General features: G+C 34.6%; 1 protein-coding gene across 4 annotated transcripts in view; it reads left to right on the top strand.

Annotated features, from left to right (window-relative positions):
• LOC127880641 (uncharacterized) overlaps positions 1-23,491 on the top strand; it is a 158,072-nt gene that overhangs the window by 74,141 nt on the left and 60,440 nt on the right. For 2 of the 4 annotated variants that reach the window (XM_052427963.1, XM_052427962.1), the window contains 5 exons: positions 32-178; positions 1,918-2,045; positions 2,453-2,555; positions 5,261-5,297; positions 8,581-9,742. In XM_052427963.1, the coding sequence (XP_052283923.1) occupies positions 32-178; positions 1,918-2,045; positions 2,453-2,555; positions 5,261-5,297; positions 8,581-8,873 (708 nt within the window). In that variant the 3' untranslated portion in view covers positions 8,874-9,742. Of the gene's footprint in view, positions 1-31; positions 179-1,917; positions 2,046-2,452; positions 2,556-5,260; positions 5,298-8,580; positions 9,743-23,491 lie in introns of those variants that run through there. The other 2 variants (XM_052427964.1, XM_052427965.1) reach the window with 2 other exon arrangements.

A 23,491-nucleotide genomic window follows, 5' to 3' on the forward strand; every position in this document is an offset into this window, starting at 1 on the left:
TATATGTAGCCCAACTAGTGTTGTGTTTTAGATAGAGGACCGTATTTCTTTCATCCTTGCCCAGCGGGTGGAGAAGCAGTTCTTGAAGCCTGAGAGGAAGAAAGCCCTGCTGCAGCTACTAGGGCAGGACTTTGTGAACAAATACCTGCCCACTGCAAGGCGCAATCCTTGGGTCCTAGTGAGTTTAACCCATTTATGCCTAGTGGACTTTCCCATCCTTTTAAATTGGAACAATTTATTTCCAAAATTAGGGATGTCTAGTATATTTATTTCTATATTTAGAATATTTCTTATAGAAATTCCTTTAAGCAAACAGCGTAGACCCAGATGAGACGCTGCATCATGCGGCGTCTCACCTGGGTCTACGCTGTTTGCCAAGGCCTTTTTTCTAGATGCTATGCATAAATGAGATAAAAACATCCATCAGTCTATTCCAGCTCTTTTGTGAGTTGGAAAACAAAATTAACTTTCAATATCAGAAACAGCTTTATAACAGTTGCAAGTGCAATCACGTGTTGACTCTAAATAATATTCCATTTAAAGTCAGTTATGATAACAATAAAATGGCAAATTAAAGCCTTAAATAACTAGAAGGAATGATGTGATGGCCTATTGAATCAGATTTTTTTTGTTTTGAATGTATTGTTAATTGCATACTTGATTTCATGCATCAATGTATCCCTCATTGCATAATTTAGTGAACCCATAATTGCATCCCTGACTCCATCAGTATGCCTGTTAACAGAAAGCTCATAATGGAAATTATACCTTCAAGTTGGACGGAAGGGAAAATTTCAAATCAAAGTGTCAAGGTCAAATATGTTTTCTTACAAATAAAGTTTCTTTATCATTTTCGCAATATTTACTTGTTTTAAACCAATAAAGGCAAAACTATTTCTACAGGATAAGGAATTTTATGAATTTTAAAAGGATTTCTTTGTTTTTTCGAATGGCCTTTTTTGGCGAATGGCCTTTTTTGGCTATGTTTATGTTTGTTCTGTGGTACAGCTTTGTGACCCTATGGTACAGCTTTGTGGTTCTAAGGTACATCTTTGTGATTTTATGGTACAGCTTTGTGGTTCTAAGGCACAGCTTTGTGGTTCTATTGTACAGCTTAATGGTTAAATGGTGCAGCTTTGTGATTCTATGTACATCTTTGTGGTTTTATGGTACATCTGTGTGATTATATGGTACAGCTTTGTGATTATATGGTACAACTTTGGGATTCTATGGTACAGCTTTGTGGTTCTATGGTACATCTTAATGGTTATAAGGTGCAGTTTTGTGATTATATGGTAAAGCTTTGTGGTTTAATGGTACAACTTTGTGATTCTATGGTACATGTTTGTGGTTCTATGCTACAACTTTGTGATTCTATGGTACAGCTTTGTGGTTTTATGGGACATCTGTGTGATTATATGGTACAGCTTTGTGATTATATGGTACAACTTTGTGATTATCTGTTACAGCTTTATGGTTCTATGGTACATCTGTGTGATTCTATGGTAAACTTTGTGATCTTTTGCTACAGTTGTGTGGTTCTATTGTACATCTTTGTGACTCTATTGTGTATCTTTGTGATTTTATGGTACAGCTTTGTGATTCTTTGGTACATCTTAGTGGTTTTATGTTACAGCTTTGTGGTTCTATGTTACAGCTTTGTGGTTGCCTGGTACAGCTTTTTTGCTCATTGATACAGCTTTTTGGTTCTATGGTACAGCTTTGTGATTCTATGGTACAGCTTAATGGTTCTATGGTGCAGCTTTGTGATTCTATGGTACATGTTTGTGGTTCTATGCTACAGCTTTGTGATTCTATGCTACAGCTGTGTGGTTTTATGGTACAGCTTTGTGCTTCTATGTTACAGCTTTGTGGTTCTTTATGTACGATACTTACTCTTGTGGTTCTGTGGTACAGGGTATGCCTCAGATGACCTTAGAGGAAAAGAGCAAGATGCTGCGAGACGCCCAGGCCTATCTCAACAGCCAGATATACAAGGCCACCAATGAAGTCGGATATGAACACATGACCAATCCAAACCACCAGTAAGCAGTGTGTTGGAGTATTTTGTCCAACAAGTTGAACTTTATAACACACTAAAAATAAATAATGGTTTATATGCATTTCATTAAAATTTTTGTGGAGGGACTTGTTATCCTTACTTATGTGTGTGTAGGTGCAGCCATAAAAATGTATGTGGAAAGTCCCTTATCTCTATGGACATGTTTCTATTTATTTTATTTAAGACTGTTAGCTTTTGTTTTTAGACCAAGATATTAATGTGATGCATCACTACATTAGATCAAGTACATGAGTGTTTGGAATTCAAGTTCACAGCAAATATTTGATTTCGTGCAAGATTTAAATAAAGATGGTAACAAGAATACTTGTTTTTCATATGGATCAGTGTTTGCAAAAAATGTTTCTGTGCATGTTAATGTTTTTTTTTCAGGGGGAATTTGGCTCCAGAGTATTCTGTTTTCCTGCAGCACACCTATGCAGTGTTCAAGACAGGCCTTGATAGAGAGCTGTACAGACAAGAAAGAGAACTCACTGTATGTCTCATCGGATCACCTAGAGCAAAACAAATCAGGGGGCTGCACTCTGTTCCTTTTAGCTTACTTACATGCTTATTGTAAGCTTTTGTTATTGCCTTTTGTCCGTTGTGCCTTGTCTGTGGTATCATCAGCATGTACCTTGTTGACACTCTAGAAGCCACATTTTTGTCCAATCTTCATAAAACTTGGTCAGAATATGTGTCCCAATAATATATTGTACGAGATTCAAAATGATATGGGTTGGTTGAAATCATGGCTGCCAGGGTGTGTGCCATGAGTTTTCCTTATGCGACTTTAGTAAAACCTTGTTAACACTCTTGAAGTAAAATTTATTTTCCAATCCTCATTAACCTTGTAAGAACATTACTTTTTATGATATTTTTGAAGAGTTCCAAAGTAGTTTTGGTCTGGCGAAAGACATGGTTGCTAGGGGACGGGGCATTTTTGCTTATATGGCTACATGTATATTAAAATATTGTTAACACTCAAAAAGTCACATTTTTAATTAAATCTTCATGAAACTTGGTCGAGCATGTATCCCAAATATATTTTCTAAAAATGTTTCTGGTTAATTGAAAAACATGGCTGCCAGGAGGCAGGGCAGTTTTCCTCATATGACTGTTATTGACTATAGTTAAACATTAAACCTTGTTAAACCTCTTGGAGTCACATTTATTGTGTGTTCTTTTTGAAAGTTAATCAGAACATTTGTTCTAATGATATATTGGAGTTGGTTGAAAATAGTTCCAGTCTGTTGAAATATATGGTTGAAAAGGGGGTGGGGCATTTACCATATATGGCTATAGAAAAACCTTGTTAAGGGGACCTTTTCACAGATTTTTACTTGTATTGAAGTTTGTCATTAAATGCTTTAAATGTTAACATGGGATCTGTAATGTTCCAGTAAAAAACAAAAACAAAATTAAAGAAAAAAGTAACCCTCAACTAAGCTCGAACCACTGACCCCTGAAGTAAAAGTCGTAGTGTTAAAAAAACAAATAAACAACAACATAACTGACCTAATTATTCAATCGTTTTGCGTTGCCAGGCTTTATAATTTTCAGGTTTTCAAATCATCAAAAGATAACTATAATGGATATTTTAGAGCAGGGTAAATATTCATTATTACTGTATCAAATATCATAACTACAACAAAAATTTGTGAATCTGAAATAATATTGTTTATGAAATATATATAGTGGAGCTATCCTACTCACCCCAGCATCGGCGTTTGCGTTAGCGTGCATATCTTCAAGTTTGCGTACTACCCCAAATATTTTCAATGTTCCTTGACATTTTGCTTTCATATTTTGCATACTTCTTAACCAACATGACACCAACTTATTAACAAGAGCAGACAACTCTATCAAGCATTTTGTAATTATTATGGCCCCTTTTCCACTTAGAATATGCAGCAAATGTTAAAGTTTGTGAACTACCCCAAATATTTTCAATGTGCCTTGACATATTGCTTTCATATTTTGCATACTTCCTTACCAACATGACCCCAACCTATACACAAGAGCAGACAACTCTATCAAGCATTTTGTAATAATTATGGCCCCTTTTCCACTTAGAATATGCATATTATTGATAAATCTATGTTAAAGTTTGCTTACCATCTCAAATATTTTCAATATCCCTTGACATATATATTGCTTTCATATTTTGCAAACTTCTTTACCTACATGACCCCAATCTATAAACAAGAGCAGACAACAGTATCAAGCATTTTGTTAGAATTATGGCCCTTTTTCCATTATAATTTGCATATTACTTTAGTTAGATTGCCTGAACGTCTTTATTTATGATCAGAATTTATTAATACTTTGACAAAACATCACGTACCTGAATACCACAATGGATTCCACCCAAACGCCCCAACCCAGAATCCCAGCCCCCCCCCCCCCACACACACATTTTTTTTCTCCTTTTTTATTTTTAAAAGATCATCTAATAAATGACCACACCCCACATTATACTCCCTCTCAAATCCCCCTACCCCCCCCCCAAAAAAAAAAATCAATTTTTTAAATTTTGAAAGATCGTCTATTAAATTATTGAATATGAACAATTTCCATTGATGGCTTACGTTATATTGTAAAACAGTGTTTAACACTCGAATAGTTGAGCGCGCTGTCCTCTGACAGCTCTTGTTTTTTAATTTGGTAAATTTACCGAAGGTTGAAAAGGTCCCTTTAACACTCTAGAAGTCACATCTTTTGGTCCATTTGTGTTCAAACTTGGTCAGAATATTTGTTCCTATTATATTTGTGCTGAGTCGAAAAAATTTCCAGTACTCACAATTATAGTGTAATTTACATTAAACGTAGTCAGTTTTAATGGCTTTTGGGTCAAGATAGAATATTCTTCTCGTTTGTTGAAAAAAAGTCCAACGGAGGCAGGGCAATTTTCTTGATATGGCTTTAGTGAAACTTGTTGATGCTTTTTTATTGGCCAATCTTCATGAAATTTTGACAGAACATAAAATCTCGGCTGATATTGAAACTGGGCAATGTGAGCTAAAAAACTAGGGCACAAGGTCAAATAAAAACAAACCCTTTTCAGACTAGAAGTCACTTTTATGTCTTATCTTCATGAATAATCCAGTTCCTTTGGGTCTCAGGTGAGCGCGCATTAGGGCGCATTGCCCTCTTGTTTTAGTTTTACAGTTTATTTCATGTGTATTTTGTTCTTTTCAGGGAGATAAAAGTATTTTTGGAAGCACCTTCACGAGAGGTACTGATATCTTGATCAATGAAAAGTTGTCATATATAGTTAATGTTCAAAAGTTTAAAAGACTGTTTGTTTTGTTACCAGAAGGAGCAAGTATTGCAGTGAAAGAAAACAATCAAAGTAAACATTAAATACACATTTGACAATTCAACTAATTGAACAACATGTATTGTCCCTTGTTTAACATAAATTTTGTGCATTCACAAATAGACGTCACACTGATCTTTATTCCAGTTATTGTCTGATGGCTTAGACACATGCTGGCCCTTTCATTCTTAGTAAAGTTCCCTTCGCGCTTTGAAATACCCTCCTCCCATTCACGAAAATAATTCAAAAAGTCTACCATTAGCCAACTGAACCTTTCATCACTTGCAGAGAAAAAAGGATTCAAATTATTATTACGCTTATTTCTGCCTTCCACCATAGATCTTACATTCAAAATGTCAAAGAACTTGTTCATATTTTTAATGAAAATGACAGTTTCTTCCACTTCATCACCATATAAATCCTCCAATGCGATGGCTACACTGTCACTGAAGATGTGTGCTGCTAAACTAACTTTCATATACGAAAATGCATTCAACTCAACATGTTTTCTTGTGAGCTTTGGTACAGGTGCAAGTCAACATGTTTTCTTGTGAGCTTTGGTACAGGTGTATACATGTTGAATTCACAGTGCTCTTCAAAAAGCCGAACAATGTGCATCCAAGAGATGTCCTTTCCATTTTTCCACAAACGCCTAGTGTTCTTATGAGAAAATGAATTACTAAAACAATTTTTGCAGTTTTTTGCCTGTGTGGTACGTCTGAAATGAAGTAAACTTTCCTTGACTTATCAACTGGATGTAAAGAAAAATGAACTGTTTCATGTCCTGGAAATGTATGCATTTTAAAACACTTCCGATTGGCACTGGCACCATCACATGTGAGGAAAAGAACTTTTAAGTTTAGATGAATTTCTAATAAAAAAAATTGCAGACCACAATATTGGAAAAAGCAAGTCTGAACTGATGTTCTGAGTGGCAAATGCTGCTAGAGGAAACTTGAGTGTGGTGGCAATTCCCCTTACCATTAAAACAAGCACAAATTTTGCAGTCACACTTTCACGAGATAAAATGATCTTTTTCAAGTCCATAAAAGCATTGCCATATTGTCCAAATTGCAGTATTCTATCAGCTCACCAGAATATTTGTTGTACACCAAGTCTTCTTAAACCTTCACTTCTTCAAACAATATTCCACAGTAACTTAACCATTCTTTTTTGTACGAGTTACACTTTTCTGCCTCTGTCTTTAGCATGTCGAGAACATCTTTGTTAAAGCCTAATTCACTTTGGATGTAATGAGAATAATCAAACAGTGTTCTATTGCTAGGAAGATTTATAAATCCTGAGTCCCGCAAAGTGTCATAGGCAGCCTGCGACTTGTGGCGAATAGCTAAGCACCACCTGATAATCATAGGATGCCATCGCATTCCAAATTTGTCAATACTGACTGCATTCAAATGTTAGGCCCAGAACAGGCGTTGAAATGAATTAGAGTCTGGATATGACTGTACAACATCCTTTTCACACAACTGCATAAGGTCCTTCATTTCTGCTGAATGTAGCATATCCATTGAAACACCTTCACTGCTAATGATTTTTTTGATATGCCGTTCTATTCTGTCTACGTCACTTTGCAAGGACCTAATTCTTACATTTTGCTGCTGTAGTTTTTTCAGGAGAAGTTCACGAGGCATGTCAGCATGTTTGTATGTTGATTTCGTAAAGTCAATATCCTTAGTTAACATTTTATAATGACGACTGCGTTTTTCCCCCAGGCACCTTCGATATTTAACACACTTTTTACACATTAGTTTATTTTTGTTGCCTTCAATAAGCAGAGCACAAGAAACGCTTCTTATTGTTGAATTATACTCTGCATTAAAGTTTCCTTCATGATATGCAATCATTCCATAATCTGGATGGGAAATGGCGCTTCCGACAGGAATAAGAAAAACAAATTGTTCATCATTGTTTCCAGGGCAAACAGACAGGCCAATAAAACCTCTAGAAGGCACACTATGTCTGTCCTTGATGTTATCAGTTTTGGAACATGTTCCAACAAAAAATGGTCCTTGAAAACTTCCTTTTTATGCACATACACAGTAGTTTGTCCAGCTTCATTAATACACACTTTCATTATTCATACTTATATATGTGTTGCCATTGCCTTGATCTGAATGTAAACTGACAAGTTCCTGTTCGTTGGCGTGCGTATTTATAATAAACGGCTTTGGAATGTCACCAAGATCACTACGCAAACTCTACACCCTGGTAGGCACAGTGATCTCAACAAGGTCTCCAACTTCAGCTGAGTCTGGTGTTGTAAATGATGATCGCGAACCACACTGACTTGCTTTATCTTCATAGAATGCTGTGTTGAGAGAAGTATCAGCCTCACAGTTCTCAGTCATAGAGGCATCCTCGTCGAGCAGGAAACCATCGTCAAGTGAAGTTTGGGATGATTCATCAAGTACAAGTCGGGATCGCTTGTGCTTCTTCTGCACCCCGTAACTAGGTCGCTTCCTTCTAGGCATGGCCAAACTGCGAACACAAATCAGCATGTTAGATAAACACTAAATGTGTGATATGATATTTTTAATTAAGTTAAAGGGCTGTCTCCATCGGAAGGCATATGCCAAAGAAAAACGCTTTTTTGAAACCTAAACCCAGATTTCGATACCTAAACGGGGACATTAAGTTCAAGTTTAAGGTCAAAGGGGTCAAAATTTGTGTGCATATGAATAGGCCTTGTCCATATACACATCCATACCATATTTGAAGCAACATAGACGTTATGAGCATTTCTCGAAATCTTAACGCAAAATTGTGACGGACAGACAGACAGACGAACACAGTAACTATATATAACTATGTAACTATATGCCCTCCTTCGGGATAAAAATATTATTAAGGCCGCATGGAATCTTTAAAGAAGGCTTATAAGTAACCATAAATGTTAACATGCATTTGATAATATTTCATAGGTAAATGAATTTTCTGTCATTCAGCATTTCACACCAATAACATTCCTTTTAACTGCATATTGTAATAATGGCGATTTCCATATAAGATATAATAGACTACTGCATTTGACGTCCCAAAAATCCAGTTAACTATAAAATAGGATTTAATTGCGTTACATGAAAGTTACATTGTTACTGAAAAACACTTCCATAATAAAGAATTATTTTACTTGTAAATGGATGAACTTCATCATGATTAATTTATTGTCATATTTCAGCAAATGAGCACAAAAAGACAATAAACAGCCAAGCACAAAAAACGGAAAAAACAAAGAGAACCTCCAAAGAGCCTCCACAACCCTTGATGAAGAAGGAAACTTATGAGCAAATATTCGGCGACATATTTCAAAATGCCCTTTTTGAAATTTTTAAGAATCCAATCCATAACATTTTTGGAAAGTCACCTATTAGTGTAATAGCTGAATATTGTGAAAGTGACGAGTTTTTTAAAGAACGTTTTAGATTAGTATTTAGTGACCTGACTGATTTTCCGTGTAACATTGTTGTCTGATGATAGAGAAATGCTTTTTACAACATTCCACATTTTGGGGAGCGAACAAATTGATAATTTAGTTGAAGAAATGAAGAAAAAGGAGACTCCTCATCCAGATGAAATTAATAACTTCGTGCAAGTGTTTCTGATGTGTATGATGCAATGCCTTCTAGAAAATATGTCCAAAGTCTTAAAAACAGAATGCAAAAGAGATTGCACAAACATAAGTGAGAATGAACAAAAGGTTCTATTTTACATTTCTGGATATATTATCCACGCATTGAATAAAAAGTATTCAAAGTCGGGAACACTAAACAAACAGAAGCTGGACCTGTTGTTAGGATTTGTGACAGAAAAAACTAGTACGGTAACACGAAAGTATGCCACAATTATTCAAAATAAGGACAGGTGTGGGCTGAAACTACCAAAAGAAGGCTACTTGAGGATATTTCTCAATTATTTGTGACTGTGAGGGGGTTTGCTATGGCAAAACTTCAAAGAAATAAACTTTATCAAAGTGACAAATCAGGCAACAGTTTTCGTGCAGCACTTAAGGAAAAGTGTGCGAATGCAATAAAATGACTTAAAAAGGATGCCGGTCAACTCACACGTTAGTCAACTGGCATGTTTTTGGTCGACTTGCACTATTTAAAGTCAACTTGATAATGTTTTGGAAACGTAAATTGTCATTGTAATTATGATATTTGTTAGGAAACAGTATTACTGAACATTTACCATGCTCTAAAATATCCATTATATGCATATTTTGAATGTTTAAAACCCTGAAAATTATAAAGCGTTGCAACGCGAAACGATTACATAATCTGTTGTTGTATATTTTGTTTTATAAATAAAAATGAGAAAAATAAATAAATAAATTCAAAATACATAGATGTATGTCTTCTGCCATTGTGTACCTTTTGTAAAGATGTTATATTGAAATACAAACTAAAAACAATGTGCATGAAAACATTTGTTCAACTAAATATTATTTTAATATTGAAATAATAAGTAAAAACCATGAATATAACTATCTATCTTTAATATAATCAAGTTCGAAAGGCTTCATTAATAACCCTAAGATACTGGTGAAAAGCAAACAGCATAAAACCTGAACAGACTGCGAGTTAATCGCAGGCTGTTCTGGTTTTATGCTGTTTGCACATAGCCATTTTCACTATGCTTCTGAGTGGGAAAGGGTTAATTGGCTAGTTATGTTTGTAAGGCAAAATAGGTGAACGTTCGTAATTGAACAGTTCCTCCATTAAATCATGTTTTTTATTTCTTAGTAAACACCCTATGAGATACTTGAATAACCTTTTTTGCAGACTCTTTTATTGGTTTGGTAAGAGTACAAAGTCTACCTAATATTTACAAGGTCAAATTTTTGTGACCAAGAAGTTAACCCATTTATGCCTAGCGTCTAAAAAAATATAGAACTAAATATACTAGCAGACCTGTTAACTTCTACGGATTCGCCGAAGTTACTACGAATTATTTGGCTAAACTACGCACTACGGATATGTTCTGAAAAACTACGGATCCATCGATCAAAATGGTCGAATTTCAATATTTAATCGTATACTCAAACCCGGTTGAGTCGCGGGTCGTTTTGACTCGCGGTGTTTCATTAGCGCCCTCTGGATTGTGTTTGTAAACAAACCTGCGTGACCTACTTTTGAAATCTGACAGAAAACATCTTTTTCTGCCAGTATGAATAGATTTTTGGTAAGTAACTACCCAAAAACGATTTAAAACATCATTTTAAATCAAAATTATGTAAAAATCCATGTTAAAATGAAAATTCCTTTCCAACTTTTTCATATTTTAAGTTCGTCTGCTTGCGGTTGCTTAGGTCAGACACTACCAATATTATTCTCTTTGTGAATGGGTTACACACCACCGATTTTTAAAAATTATTTCGATAGGTCAGGCTCTTAAGCAGAAGAATGAACATGAACAGTTATTTGAATATTGAGAATTAAAATTAGACACTGCTTGAACATACCTGTGATATTTATTTTATTTGATGTCTTAAATTCCATATGTTCTAATTGTTATATACGTTATTTATTGTTACTTTGAATGGTATGCCAAATCTTTATGTTTATTCATGTTAAATTTTATATAAGTGTCGTTTAACCTATTTACCGCGAGTCAACCGGGAGGGAAAATAAACAACAATGGCGGACAGTGGTGCTGTTTTTGTTGATACCGCAGTTAAAATTGAAGGATTTTCGTCATAAAAAGGCTATTTTCCAATGAAGTTAAGTCAGATATGTTTGTCTTATAAATTATTTATCTGATATTTGAAGATGGTTTCTAGACGCAAATGAATATTTCTTAAGTACCGCGACTCACCCGGGTTGCAGGCTACTTTCGCTTATTTTCGGTTTTTGCGGGTAATTTATCAATCATAATCATTTTGGCGCTTGCGTAGTAAGAAACGTTCAAATTTAAGCCTCCCGGGGAACGAGTGCTGATCGAGCTTGTCGAGTCGTCACCGAACAACAACTGACTTGCGTATTGGTTCGCAAATTTAGCCGAATATATACGATTTTACGTTGCTATCCAGAATACACATCTCTCTCTCTCTATTGCGGAGAATACCGACGTTAGTCGATGTTTCGGGATTGAGCACGCCTGTTTTTACACACGTCCAAGATGGCGGCAAGCAGACGAGAAATTGCGATTAACGGCGAAAATAATAAATACCATTCAAATTAACAACGGATATCATATGGTCATTTGGGAATAATGTAATGCGTGTGTCAATTCACTCAAAATACTACGTTTTAGATAAAATAAAATATCAGAAATATGCACCGTGAATGTGCGTCACGGACACAAGTGTTTGAGAATTGTAGTTCAGTCTACTCACAAAGTAAAAGCATTTATTATAATGAGTATCGTTCGAAAAAGGAAAGAGACAAACATGATTTGATTTATATGTAAGTGGATCTGTGTATACTCAGATTCATATGCATATTCTGCTTTGTCATGTTTGTTACGCTGTACAATTTAATGAAAAAGCATTGAACTGAGGTTGTCAAGTGCAAGATATTGAAAGGTAAACAAATAAAATATATTATTTTAACTCCATTTAAAACATTATTAGCACAACAAGAACACTAAAGGGCGTTTGTCAATATTTGTTTATGGTTTCCCCTTATGATATTTAATTTGAAAAAATACTGAATTAAAAAAATAGCTACTCTTAAAGAGCTTATGACCAAATGGTGTATTTAAGAATCTATAGATTATTTTAAGTTTAATATGCATGTGGATGGATATTAATTAAATATTGTCTTCAATGTAAGAAGACATTAAAGCAGCACTTTATAATATAAAAATGCTGACAAACATGCACTTAAAAACAATTTTAATTCTGTTACTTATAATCATATTTATAATACTTAATGTTTCCCAAATTTCATGGTTTATCGCGCTATTTTTTCCAATTTCATGGTTTATTGTGCAATTTTTCCCATTCCAAATGGCAGAGGCTGTAACAAATAAAATCAATTAAAATCACTTAACATATTTAATTATTAGCAAGTAAATTCATCTAATGCTTTGTGTACCGTTAGACTGATATGTGACCCAGTCATGGTGTTTTAATGCTCAAAATGATTGAAAAGGTTAAAACTACTGACAATAGCCCAAAACTACTGAGAGATGCCCTCCATACTACTGAGAAGCAATCAGTAGGGTAAACAGGTCTGTACAAGTTTGGAAATAAATTGATCCAATTTAGAAGGCTGGGAGAGTCCACTAGGCATAAATGCGTTAAACCCGCAACCGAACATCTATCGATTCGTTTTTGCTCAGCATATCAATAATGTCAACTCATTTGCTCTGATGGCAGATTATCCCATTTATCTCGTCAAGAAATCTTTATAGGGTATAGGCAGCATATATTGTTAAAAACTTCTAAACTAAATATGAACTTACTCCTTTTCTGTGGACGAACCCTTCTTTTTTATAATCCACCAGAGGTGTAGATATCCAGTCAGACTCTGAACCCACACAATTACACCACAAAATACCTGGTAATAGACAAAATTTTAATAGTAAATGAGCTTATACACATTACATTTCCTTTCAGAGATATATATTAATGAACAAGCACCGGTTTACAATAAAATTCTTAGATATAATATTCACTGATCACCTTTTTAAAATTAAATAATCTAGCTATTATATTAAGTATTAAATGATTGTATTATAACTATATTTATTAATTAAACTATATATTAATAGATCAATTAATTCAGAGACGTAGGTAGTTATCTACGTCTCTGATTAATTAAATCCTTCCATATAAATAAAACTATATCAAATGATCAATGAATTAAATCCTTCCTTAACTTAAAACACTGAAGCACTTTTTTCTAATAAAGCACTTTCTTCGACGGTTTTAACTCCAAAGAATAACCCAACAATTCTTTTTAATAATTTTCTTCAACAATTTACTCTGCTTTACACAAAGTATGATTGCGAATGAGAATGAAGCGGAATTACAAATTATATTTATAATACAAAGTGAGCTTTAATAGGGGAGGACTAATATGAAACCATACTGAGCTGGTGCCTACTCAACTTGAGATATATCCCCTGATAAGAGGCATTTCAACACCCATAAAGCCATAAACTAGGTGACATAAATTGGCAGTTATGTAGGGAATAATACACAACATGAGTAACTGGGGTCAATTTGACATCTGCCTGGGAGGTTTTTATGGATATTAGGGAAAGTTAAGAAAGGAATAAAGGAATCCCTAACTGTGTTAACTTAAATTTAATCCAGATAATTTTAATTACAGAGATATGCTAAGTTTTATTGTTTTTGAAATCAATAATAATGAGGTATTTAACCATATTCATATTATACTTAATTTTTTTTATTGTAATTAACATCCACAGGTTGAAATTGAGCTTTAATTCTATTCAATACTAGCCATAAACTTTGTATAAAATATGGTGTAACTTTCTTAAGCAAAGAAATATCACTATGAAACTGAGGAGCTAAATAAAGTTCAATCAGCACTGTAGAAAAATATCAGTTATTATATGAAGCAATGCACCCCTTTTTAGCTTTGGTCACTAAAAACATAAAGTTTTTTGCGGAAAATCGAAACGGCTGTATGCAAATATCTGAAAAACAGGATAAATTACCACTTGCAGAATTTCATTATTTAAAGGAATGTCAAAATGAAAATTTGGGCAGACATTAAACTCAATTGGCATGCCAAAAAAATGATACCATATTTGATGCGATCCATAGTTTATATTTGACGTTTTAGTCGCTGCAACTATGAAATGTTTGGATTGAAACAATTTTTGGCTTAAAGAAGTCACCTGCAAAGTGGGGTAAATAAAATATGTTGTAATTTTCTTATGCAAAAGAATATCACATTGAAAATGTGGGGCTATATAATTTACAATTAGCACTCTTTAAAAATATAAGTTATGATATATTGCAATGGACCTTTTTTTATAGCTTTGGTCACTCAAAATATGCAGGTTTTTTGCAGAAAATCAAAACGAATGAATGCAAAAACCTGAAAAACAAGACAATTTAAAACTTGGATAATTTCATTTCTTAAAAGGAATATCAAAATGAAAATAAGGGCAGCCTTAAACCTCAGTTTGCATTTTAAAATGGTACCATTGGTGATATGATCCATAGAGCATGTTGTCAGTTTTTGTCGTTAAAACTATGAAGAGTTTGGATTAAAACAATTTTTGGCTTATAGCATGCACCGACAAAATGGGGAAAATTTAATTTGCTGACAATTTTTTATTCAAAGGCATATAACAATGAAAATATGTGACTTAATAAATTACAATTAGCACTTTAAAAAATATAAGTAATGATATGATGCAATGCACCCTTTTTAAGCTTTGGTCACGCAAAATATGCAAGGTTTTTGCGGAAAATCAAAGCGACTGAATGCAAAAACCTGAAAAACAGGATAAATTAAAACTTGGATAATTTCATTTTTGAAAGGAATATCAAAATGAAAATAAGGGCAGCCTTAAAACTCGGTCTTCACTTATAAATGATACCATTGAAAAGGCATTGATGATATGATCCATAGAACACGTTGTCAGTTTTAGTCATTAAAACTATGAAGAGTTTGGATTGAAACAATTTTTGGCTTATAGCATGCACCGACAAAATGGGGAAAATTTAATTTGGTCTCAATTTCTTATTCAAAGGCATATCACAATGAAAATATGTGACTTAATAAATTACAATTAGCACTTTAAAAAAATATAAATTATTATATGATGCAATGCACTTTAATTTTAGCTTTGGTCACGCAAAATATGCAAGGTTTTTGCGGAAAATCAAAACGACTGAATGCAAATACCTGAAAAATAGGACAAATTAAAACTTAAGATAATTTCATTATTGAAAGGAATATCAAAATGAAAATAAGGGCAGCCTTAAAACTCAGTTTGCACTTTAAAATGATACCATTGATGATATGATCCATAGAACATGTTGTCAGTTTTAGTCGCTAGAACTATGAAGAGTTTGGATTGAAACATTTTTTGGCTAAAAGCATTCACCCACAACATGGGGAAAATAAAATCTGGTGTAATTTTCTTAGGTTAAGGAACACCAATATGAAAATATATGCAAAAAATACAATAAAATTAGCACTTAAAAAAATATCAGTTATGATATGATGCAACACACCCATTTTAGCTTATGTCACTGGAAATATGCATGTTTTTTATGGAAAACCAAAATGGCTGAAAGCAAGTATGTGAAAAATAGGGTAAAATTAAAACTTGCACAACTTAATAATTTAATGGAATATCACACTAAAAATATGAGCAGACATAAAACCCAATCAGCACTTTAAAATGAAACCATATATGATGTGATCCGTAGTTTATATTCGAAGTTTTATTCGCTAAAACTATGAGGAGTTCAAATAGAAAATCAAATGCATCGGCAAAATGGGATAAATAAAATCTGGTGTAATTTTATTATATAACAGAATATCACTTTAAAAAGGTGTGAATTCATTAAACCAAATCAGTACTTTAATACAAAAATCAAATTTAATAATATTCAGGTCATATTTTCTTAGTTAAATGTGTCACAAGTTTACTGCAATTGGAGCAAAACGTGTGTTCACCGAGAATAGCGTAAAAATGCAGTAATGTTTGTAACGATTCTTACCGTAACCTCCAATGATGTCCCTTGTTTACTGAACTGGTCTGGTGAAAACATTATCCAGCAATGTATAAATAACATATTCAGTCAATGTCAACAAAGAACTCGCTCTAAATTCGCACTTTAGTTTGTAGCTTTTACCCGCTTCGCAAACAAAATGGTGTCGTCTATATTTTTCTTCAAGTCTCGCGAAATCCCGTCACGTGTGAGAACTCGGCAAGCTTTATTATATAAAATGGGCGACTTTCCAGTCTCTGTTATCTACGTCTCTGATATACACAAATATCAATACATACACTTTGTTTTGATTATGCCAAAATACATATTATATGGAATGTTTGCATAGTTAGTTGGAATAGCTTTCCGTAAACATCACAGAATGAAGCTGGGTCCGTCTCTGTCACTATGGTTTTGATAATTGACTTGCCGCATAACACCTTCCGTGTGGTTTGATGGTGTTCATCTAATTCTTACACAGCTTCGCGCCTTAAAGCGTTACAAATCCTTCGACTAATCCTTGTCAAGTCTGAAAAACAACTTTTTAAAGCAAGTGCTTTTACTTTCTTTGTCATTCATTTATAAAAAAAGACCGAATTTAATAATCCGGCAGAAATATCAATCATGATATTTTTATAAAGACAATAAGTCAAAAAAAATATTATAGTTCAACATAACGTGTTTGTTAAAAAAGACGATTGGAAACATAAATTGTTAAAACATTACACAATTACTTCAGTATTCCATCATGTAACATTAGGTTAATTTGATATATTTTCAGTACAGACTAAAAGTATATCTTTTAGATTCTTACAAAACTGTGTTCAGGTTAAATGCAGAACTGACGGGAAAATTCTTCCATACCACACATAGCATTGTTGCATTTTTATACAAAGACTCCGAATCAGATGTATATGTGCAAACATACAATATATGTAGCTTCTCTATGAAGAATTACAATGTCCGCCCTATTTTTTAAACCTTCAACAATATTATAATGAACGTTTTAGTTGGTTGAATAACAAATATACCACACATAGCATTTCACTTTGTGTGTTTTCAAACACGCGGTTGCACTTTATGAAAAAAATACTTAATTAATTTGCGCAAACTTAACACAGTTGTGCATTTTGACAATGACCGGGCTCTCGTCTTTGTTGTTTTTTTAAATGGTTTTGAATTGATAAAGAAATTATCAGAAACGTACCTGAAGCGGGTTACTAGATATACCGACCGAAAGCGCAATAGAATTACCGAAAGCGCATTGGATAAATACGTTATGTATACAATATACGGAGAATTAGATACATACTGTTAATACAAATGTTTCAAGCCACATATTAAAATGTGAATTGTTGATATTTTGAGATACATTTGCTATATTGTTGAAATTTATTGAAATGCAACCTCGTTATTTGATTTATAAATGTTGTTCCATCATGCCATGGTATTTATTATTTACTTCAGTTGAAATATGTATTACAGGAAAACGCTACTCATAGTTTTAGTTGTCTTTAATATCATTTCAATGTGAACATTGCAACATGTAACAGTTAACAATACAGAACCAATGATAAGAACACAAAAATCAATTATTAGAGTGTTAAAAACTCCATTAACAATCCACGAAGATGTAAACAAATTACAACGCCGGAGCACAGATGTTTATAATAATAATAATTAAATAATAATAATAAGGATACCCAAATCTACCCAAATCTTGTTAATAATAAGCATGTTTGTGTGATGGGCACTATTGTTTTGTTTATGCTTCATCTTTACTCGTGACAATACATATATGTAATTATCCAATATAAATAGATTACACACCACTTACTAATTTCTGTTCTGGCCACCATGGTACCTGTTGTGAATGTTACGTAACGTTATTCGGTTTAAAATTATTTATAACGACATAGTAACATACTCACAAGTTACATGACATTGACATAGGATTGGGCTGAAAGGCGAACCTGCGTGTAGCCCTATCCCGATATATAATATATTTACGCATGACATTATGTCATGACGTCGTAGGAAATTGACAATACAAGATGCAAAATGCAACTTACAAGTCCAAAAAACATAATACAGAATGCAACGTATTTACAAGTCCACTAACATTGATGGAAAGAAACATAAGCAATGTTACAGGGGAAAGGAAATAGAAACTGAGGGGGGAAAAGGAAACATTCACAAATCACACCAATGGTGCTAGTGCAATGGGCACAGGCACTTCTGCGGTCGCGGTCGCTTTAGTGCTGATCTGGATGGGGAACTCGTCTGTTCGTCCGTCCGTTTGTTCGTGCGTCCGTCTGTTCCTTCGTTCGTTAGTGCGTCCGTTTGTTCGCCCGTCTGTTCGACCCTTCATTAGTGCGCCCGTCCGTTCCTGCGTTCGTGCGTCCGTTTGTTCGTTAGTCCGTTCGTTTGTCCATCCGTCCCTTCTTTCGTTTGTCTCTCCGTTCGTTCGTTCCTCCGTCGGTCCACCCGTTCCTTCGTTCTCACGTCTGTGCATCCGTTCGTTCGTTAGTCCGTTCCTTCGTTCGTCCGTCCCTTCTTTCGTTCGTCCGTCCGTCCGTTCATGCGTCTGTTCGTTCGTCCGTCTGTTCCTTCGTCCGTCCGTCCCTTCTTCGTTCATCCGTCCGTCTGTTCATTCGTCAATTCGCTAATCCGTCCGTTCGTTTGTTCCTTCGTACGTCCGTCATTTCGTTCCTTCGTCCGTCGGTCCGTACGTTCGTGCGGCCTTTCGTTCGTACATAACATAACATGAACTTTGTTCAGTCTGTGCGTCAATGTCACCTATCACCCTTATCGTTACTGTCTCTCATAACGCCTCACTGTAGTGTTGCCTTATGTCAAATATATCTATCTTGGTCTGATGTGCGGATGTAGTATCTTTAAATGCGGTACATGTAATACAATAATTATTTCAAGCACGTACACTTAACCAAAAAAAAAACAAACACGATATTTCTTTATTTCCGTTATCAGTTTAAAAATGATGGTATTACTAAACAGTAAAACAGATTAATGCACTTGGCCGCTAGATGAATAATGTTATACAATTATTCTGGGAAAATTTATTATTTCAAATCATTTTAGTTGGTGATGTTAGTCACGTCCAATAAATATATAAGTTCTTCTTATCAACCTGATGCCTGTTGTCTGCTACTGTTGCTTATCATAATTGTATATACTAAAATACACCATCAGCGGCCGAGCGCTTGGCCGCTATTTTTAGTGTGGATTGCATCAAATTAAAGGTCAAATTCCGATTGTATTACAAAAAACTGCTTTTTTATAAATATTTCAAGCACGTAACAAAAACAATATGATATTTCCTTATTTAATGTAGCATTTTGCAAAAGTAAAGCGCTTAATATATAACAATGTTTTATTATTTCTTTCTGGTTGAGTAAAAAAAAACAACAATGTATAACATATAATATGTGTGCCCAATTTATAAAAATAAATATAATGAAACACGTGATGTTTTATAATTTTGTTAAGTGCGCGTGCCATTGAACGTTGAGTTAAGCGAGAGATGGGAATTAAATTACCGTACACATAATTAGGAACTGAAACTATTCTGTCAGCTTGATTTATAAATCATGTTTAATCGCGCCAATATATTCATTGTTTCAAAAATTGTGTATAAAAGCAAAACGATTGAAATTATGTCCGAGACCCAGCTTTTCACATAAAATGACCTTTAACATAACGCCAGCAGACCCGATTGAATACACTTCATTTATGCCAATCAGGTAAATAGCAAATACAATAATAAAACAGGGGAAGTCAACACTGTGTATTAGCAACCTGCTGTGATGATCCCTATCTTGTCAGCTCAATACACAGGCACCTGGCTACTGTACTGAAAAAAAGGATCTACTGCCAAAATAACGGATTTCATTTATTGCTTAATTGTTGTGTACATTTAAAATTAACAACGAAGATGGATCAATATCACCGTTGCACATTTGTATTAATTTCACAGTAATCTGTTCTTTAAATAGTGATAGCCTAATTAAAGACGGCGCTAATAAAGAATAAAGTGTGAAGGTGGATATTAAGAAATAAGATCCATTTTCGCATGACACTGGCAGTATAGAATGTAGTCTTGTATAAATAATACACATTTAAGACATGGATAAAATATAAATAAGACACATTTGAATTTCTCATTTCTTCAACAAAAAAAGCACGTAGTCATAAATCATGTCTCCGTTAAAACACTATAATTATTATCTGATTTAACGTTATAGCTTTCAGCGTTTATTACATGAACATATTTATTTGTATTCGTTTTTTTGAATCAAATGTTAGTGGTGCGTGATTTGAAAATTCGGTAAAATCTTGACAAAAATCTGCCTTACAAATAATTAGCCACGCTTTCGCCCTAACATATTCCGTCAAACATGTGAATTTACAAACCCTCGCATCGCTCCCTATTCGACCGTTACATAATTGTAAATCACGAGCTATGCATAACTTCAGAAAACTGTCGCCAAAAGCGTTAGTTCGATTATCATAAGATGCCCGACAAATGTAAAAATCTGTTTCATCATCTGCTGATTAATATCAATATTTGTAACAAAATATAAATTTGATTTATGTTTAGTTTCTTAAACCGAACACGAAAGTAAAAAGATACTGTTAAACATATATCTTTAAGAAAGCAAAATGAAGTTGTAAATGCGATTGCAAATAACCCACAGCCGGTATATTGCTTTTTGTATAATATCAGGTACTTCGTTACAAATGTGTGTCTTATGTCGTTGATAACTAAATTTGCCATCCGTCCGCAATAATAATAGCGCCTTCAAGCGTTCCATACATAAACTGTGAAGGAAATGGTCGAAAATCAATAATCACTTTGTTAAAGATGCGTTTTTTCCAGAAAATCACTTTATTGTCGTATTCAGTTAAATCGTGAACGGCGCTATGCTCGGACCGTATACTTTATTTTTGAGAAAAAAAAAGAAATGAAATACAAATAATGTATCATCTTAATCCTTTACTGATGCTAACAAGGATTGCGATCTCAAACGCTTCTTATTACTTTTTAGCTCACCTGATTGCTCAGGTGACCTTTTGTGACCGGTCTTTGTCCATCGTATATCTGTCCGTCCGTCCGCCCGTCCGTAAACATTTGCTCGTAAACACTCTATAGGCAACATTTCTTGTCCCATCTTCATGAAACTTGGTCAGAAGCTTTGTCCCAATGAAATCTCGGTCGAGTTCGAAACTGGGTTGTTACGGGTCAAAAACTAGGTCACTAGGTCAAACAAAAGAAAAACCTTGTAAACACTGTAGAAGTAACATTGCATGCCCAATCTATATGTAACTTTGTCAAAATGTTTGTCTTAATGATATCTTGGTTGAGTTCAAAAGTGGTTCCGATCCGTTGAAAAACATGGCCGCCAGTGGGCGGGGCAGTTTTCTTTATTTGGCTATAGAGAAACCTTGTAAACACTCAGTCACAATTTTTGCCCAATCATCATGAAAGTTGGTCAAAACACTGGTTCAATTGATGTCTCGGACGAGTCGAAAATGGAAGAGATCGGTGAAAAAACATGGCCGCCAGTGTTTAATTTGTTTAATAATTCGCTCTCAATTAGAATCGCTTGAACGGTTGTTGTTGCATTGTTGATGACGTTAATTACATAGACTATACGACGTATAATATTAAATTCTGATTGAGCAAATACGACTCGAGCATTCAGTTGTAGGTTGGTTAACAAAACATCAAATAATCAGAAAAAGACTCGTTCGTTGCTTTATAAATGTGTTTATTGTCACGCAATTGATTTCCGCCATCATTGCGACAGGCTGTTTTAGTGGGCGACAGCGTTTATTGACACAATGTAGCGCTTACGAGCGAATTTGTACGATCAAGTCCATGAAAACTGCATTAATAAACAAGTTTTTGGTTATTATTTAATTGATTTTTTTCGTAATTTACATTATACAATGCGGGTTCTGTACTGACATTGCGCGTTCGGTACCGATACAGCGTCAATTGACATAATGTAACGCGCTTAAGATCGAATTTCTATAAGATCGAATTTCTTCGAAATATTCCATGAAAAATGCATATATTAACATGTTTTCAGTTATCCTTTAATTGAAAATTCAACTGATCAACTGATTATTTCCATAATTTACATTTTACTGTGCGCTTTCGGTACTGACAATGGTACCGATACCGAAAGCGCGCGCTTTCGGTATTTTAGTAACCGAGCACCGGTTTCGCCCTATGGTACCGATACCGAAAGCGCGCGCTTTCGGTATTTTAGTAACCGAGCACCGGTTTCGCCCTAATACTTTTCGCCCGTGAGGGGTTTCGCCCTATAACCCGTTCGCCATAGGTCGTTTCGCCCTAATTTCTGGGTCGTTTCGCGCTAGTTTATATATATATATATATATTGCAAATCATCCAATGTTGTGTACGCGGTCAACTGTCGTCGCCGTCGCAGGTTCGTGTATTTGGGAGAGACCGGCGGAACTCTGTACCAGCGACATCTATTGAATATGTCGCGTATTCGCACACAGCACAGTGACCCGGTAGCTGAACATTTCTACACCGACGGACATTCCATGGATGATTTCCAAATAATGGGACTCGAAAAACTCAGCGGGTCGGACGAGAACCGCAAAACCATGGAGCAATTGTGGTAGTCAAAACTAAGGACATACCGACCATATGGCATCAACGTGCAAGAATAAACGTTAATAAAAGGGCGCGTAAACAACGTTGACGCCGGAAATGCACGACGTCATTTCCGTTCATAATAAAACATCTGAAAATAAAAACCAAAAATGGCCGCTGATGAAGACCGTGAGGTCGAAAGCTTCGGCAAAAATAAATACAGCGTTTTTGTTAATATATATATATATATATATATATATATATATATATATATATATATATATATATATATATATATATATATATATATATATATATATATAGTCGAGCTTAATATGACGGGACGATTGAACTTTACCGGTACGCCACAGTTGACATCATACAGCGTACCCTAACCCTAACCCTTAACACCTAACACATAACAATTAACGCAACACCTTATAATCCTTTTATCCTATATATTTCTTTAGTATCGGGGGCTACCGCCCCCAAACTCCCGCTTTGTCGATGGTGGTAAACAACTGCGTACCGGTAAAGTTCAATCTAGCCAAATATGACACATGCACAATTTCAGACTAAAATGAGCAATTCCTGCAAGTTTGAATGCTGTAAAGTAGATTATTGTATGAGAACGCCTCCAGAAAAAATCATTCCGGAAACTTGATAGAAAATAAATGAGCATGTTTGACAAACCGCGTGGGATTCTAAAACTTGATAATTGTCAGTCAGCTCGCGTTTAGTACAAACCATGAGAAAAAACAATCCTATTTACACACGTGATTCTTAAAT

Source organism: Dreissena polymorpha, chromosome 5 (genome assembly GCF_020536995.1).
Source record: "Dreissena polymorpha isolate Duluth1 chromosome 5, UMN_Dpol_1.0, whole genome shotgun sequence".
NCBI classification, from domain to species: domain Eukaryota; kingdom Metazoa; phylum Mollusca; class Bivalvia; order Myida; family Dreissenidae; genus Dreissena; species Dreissena polymorpha.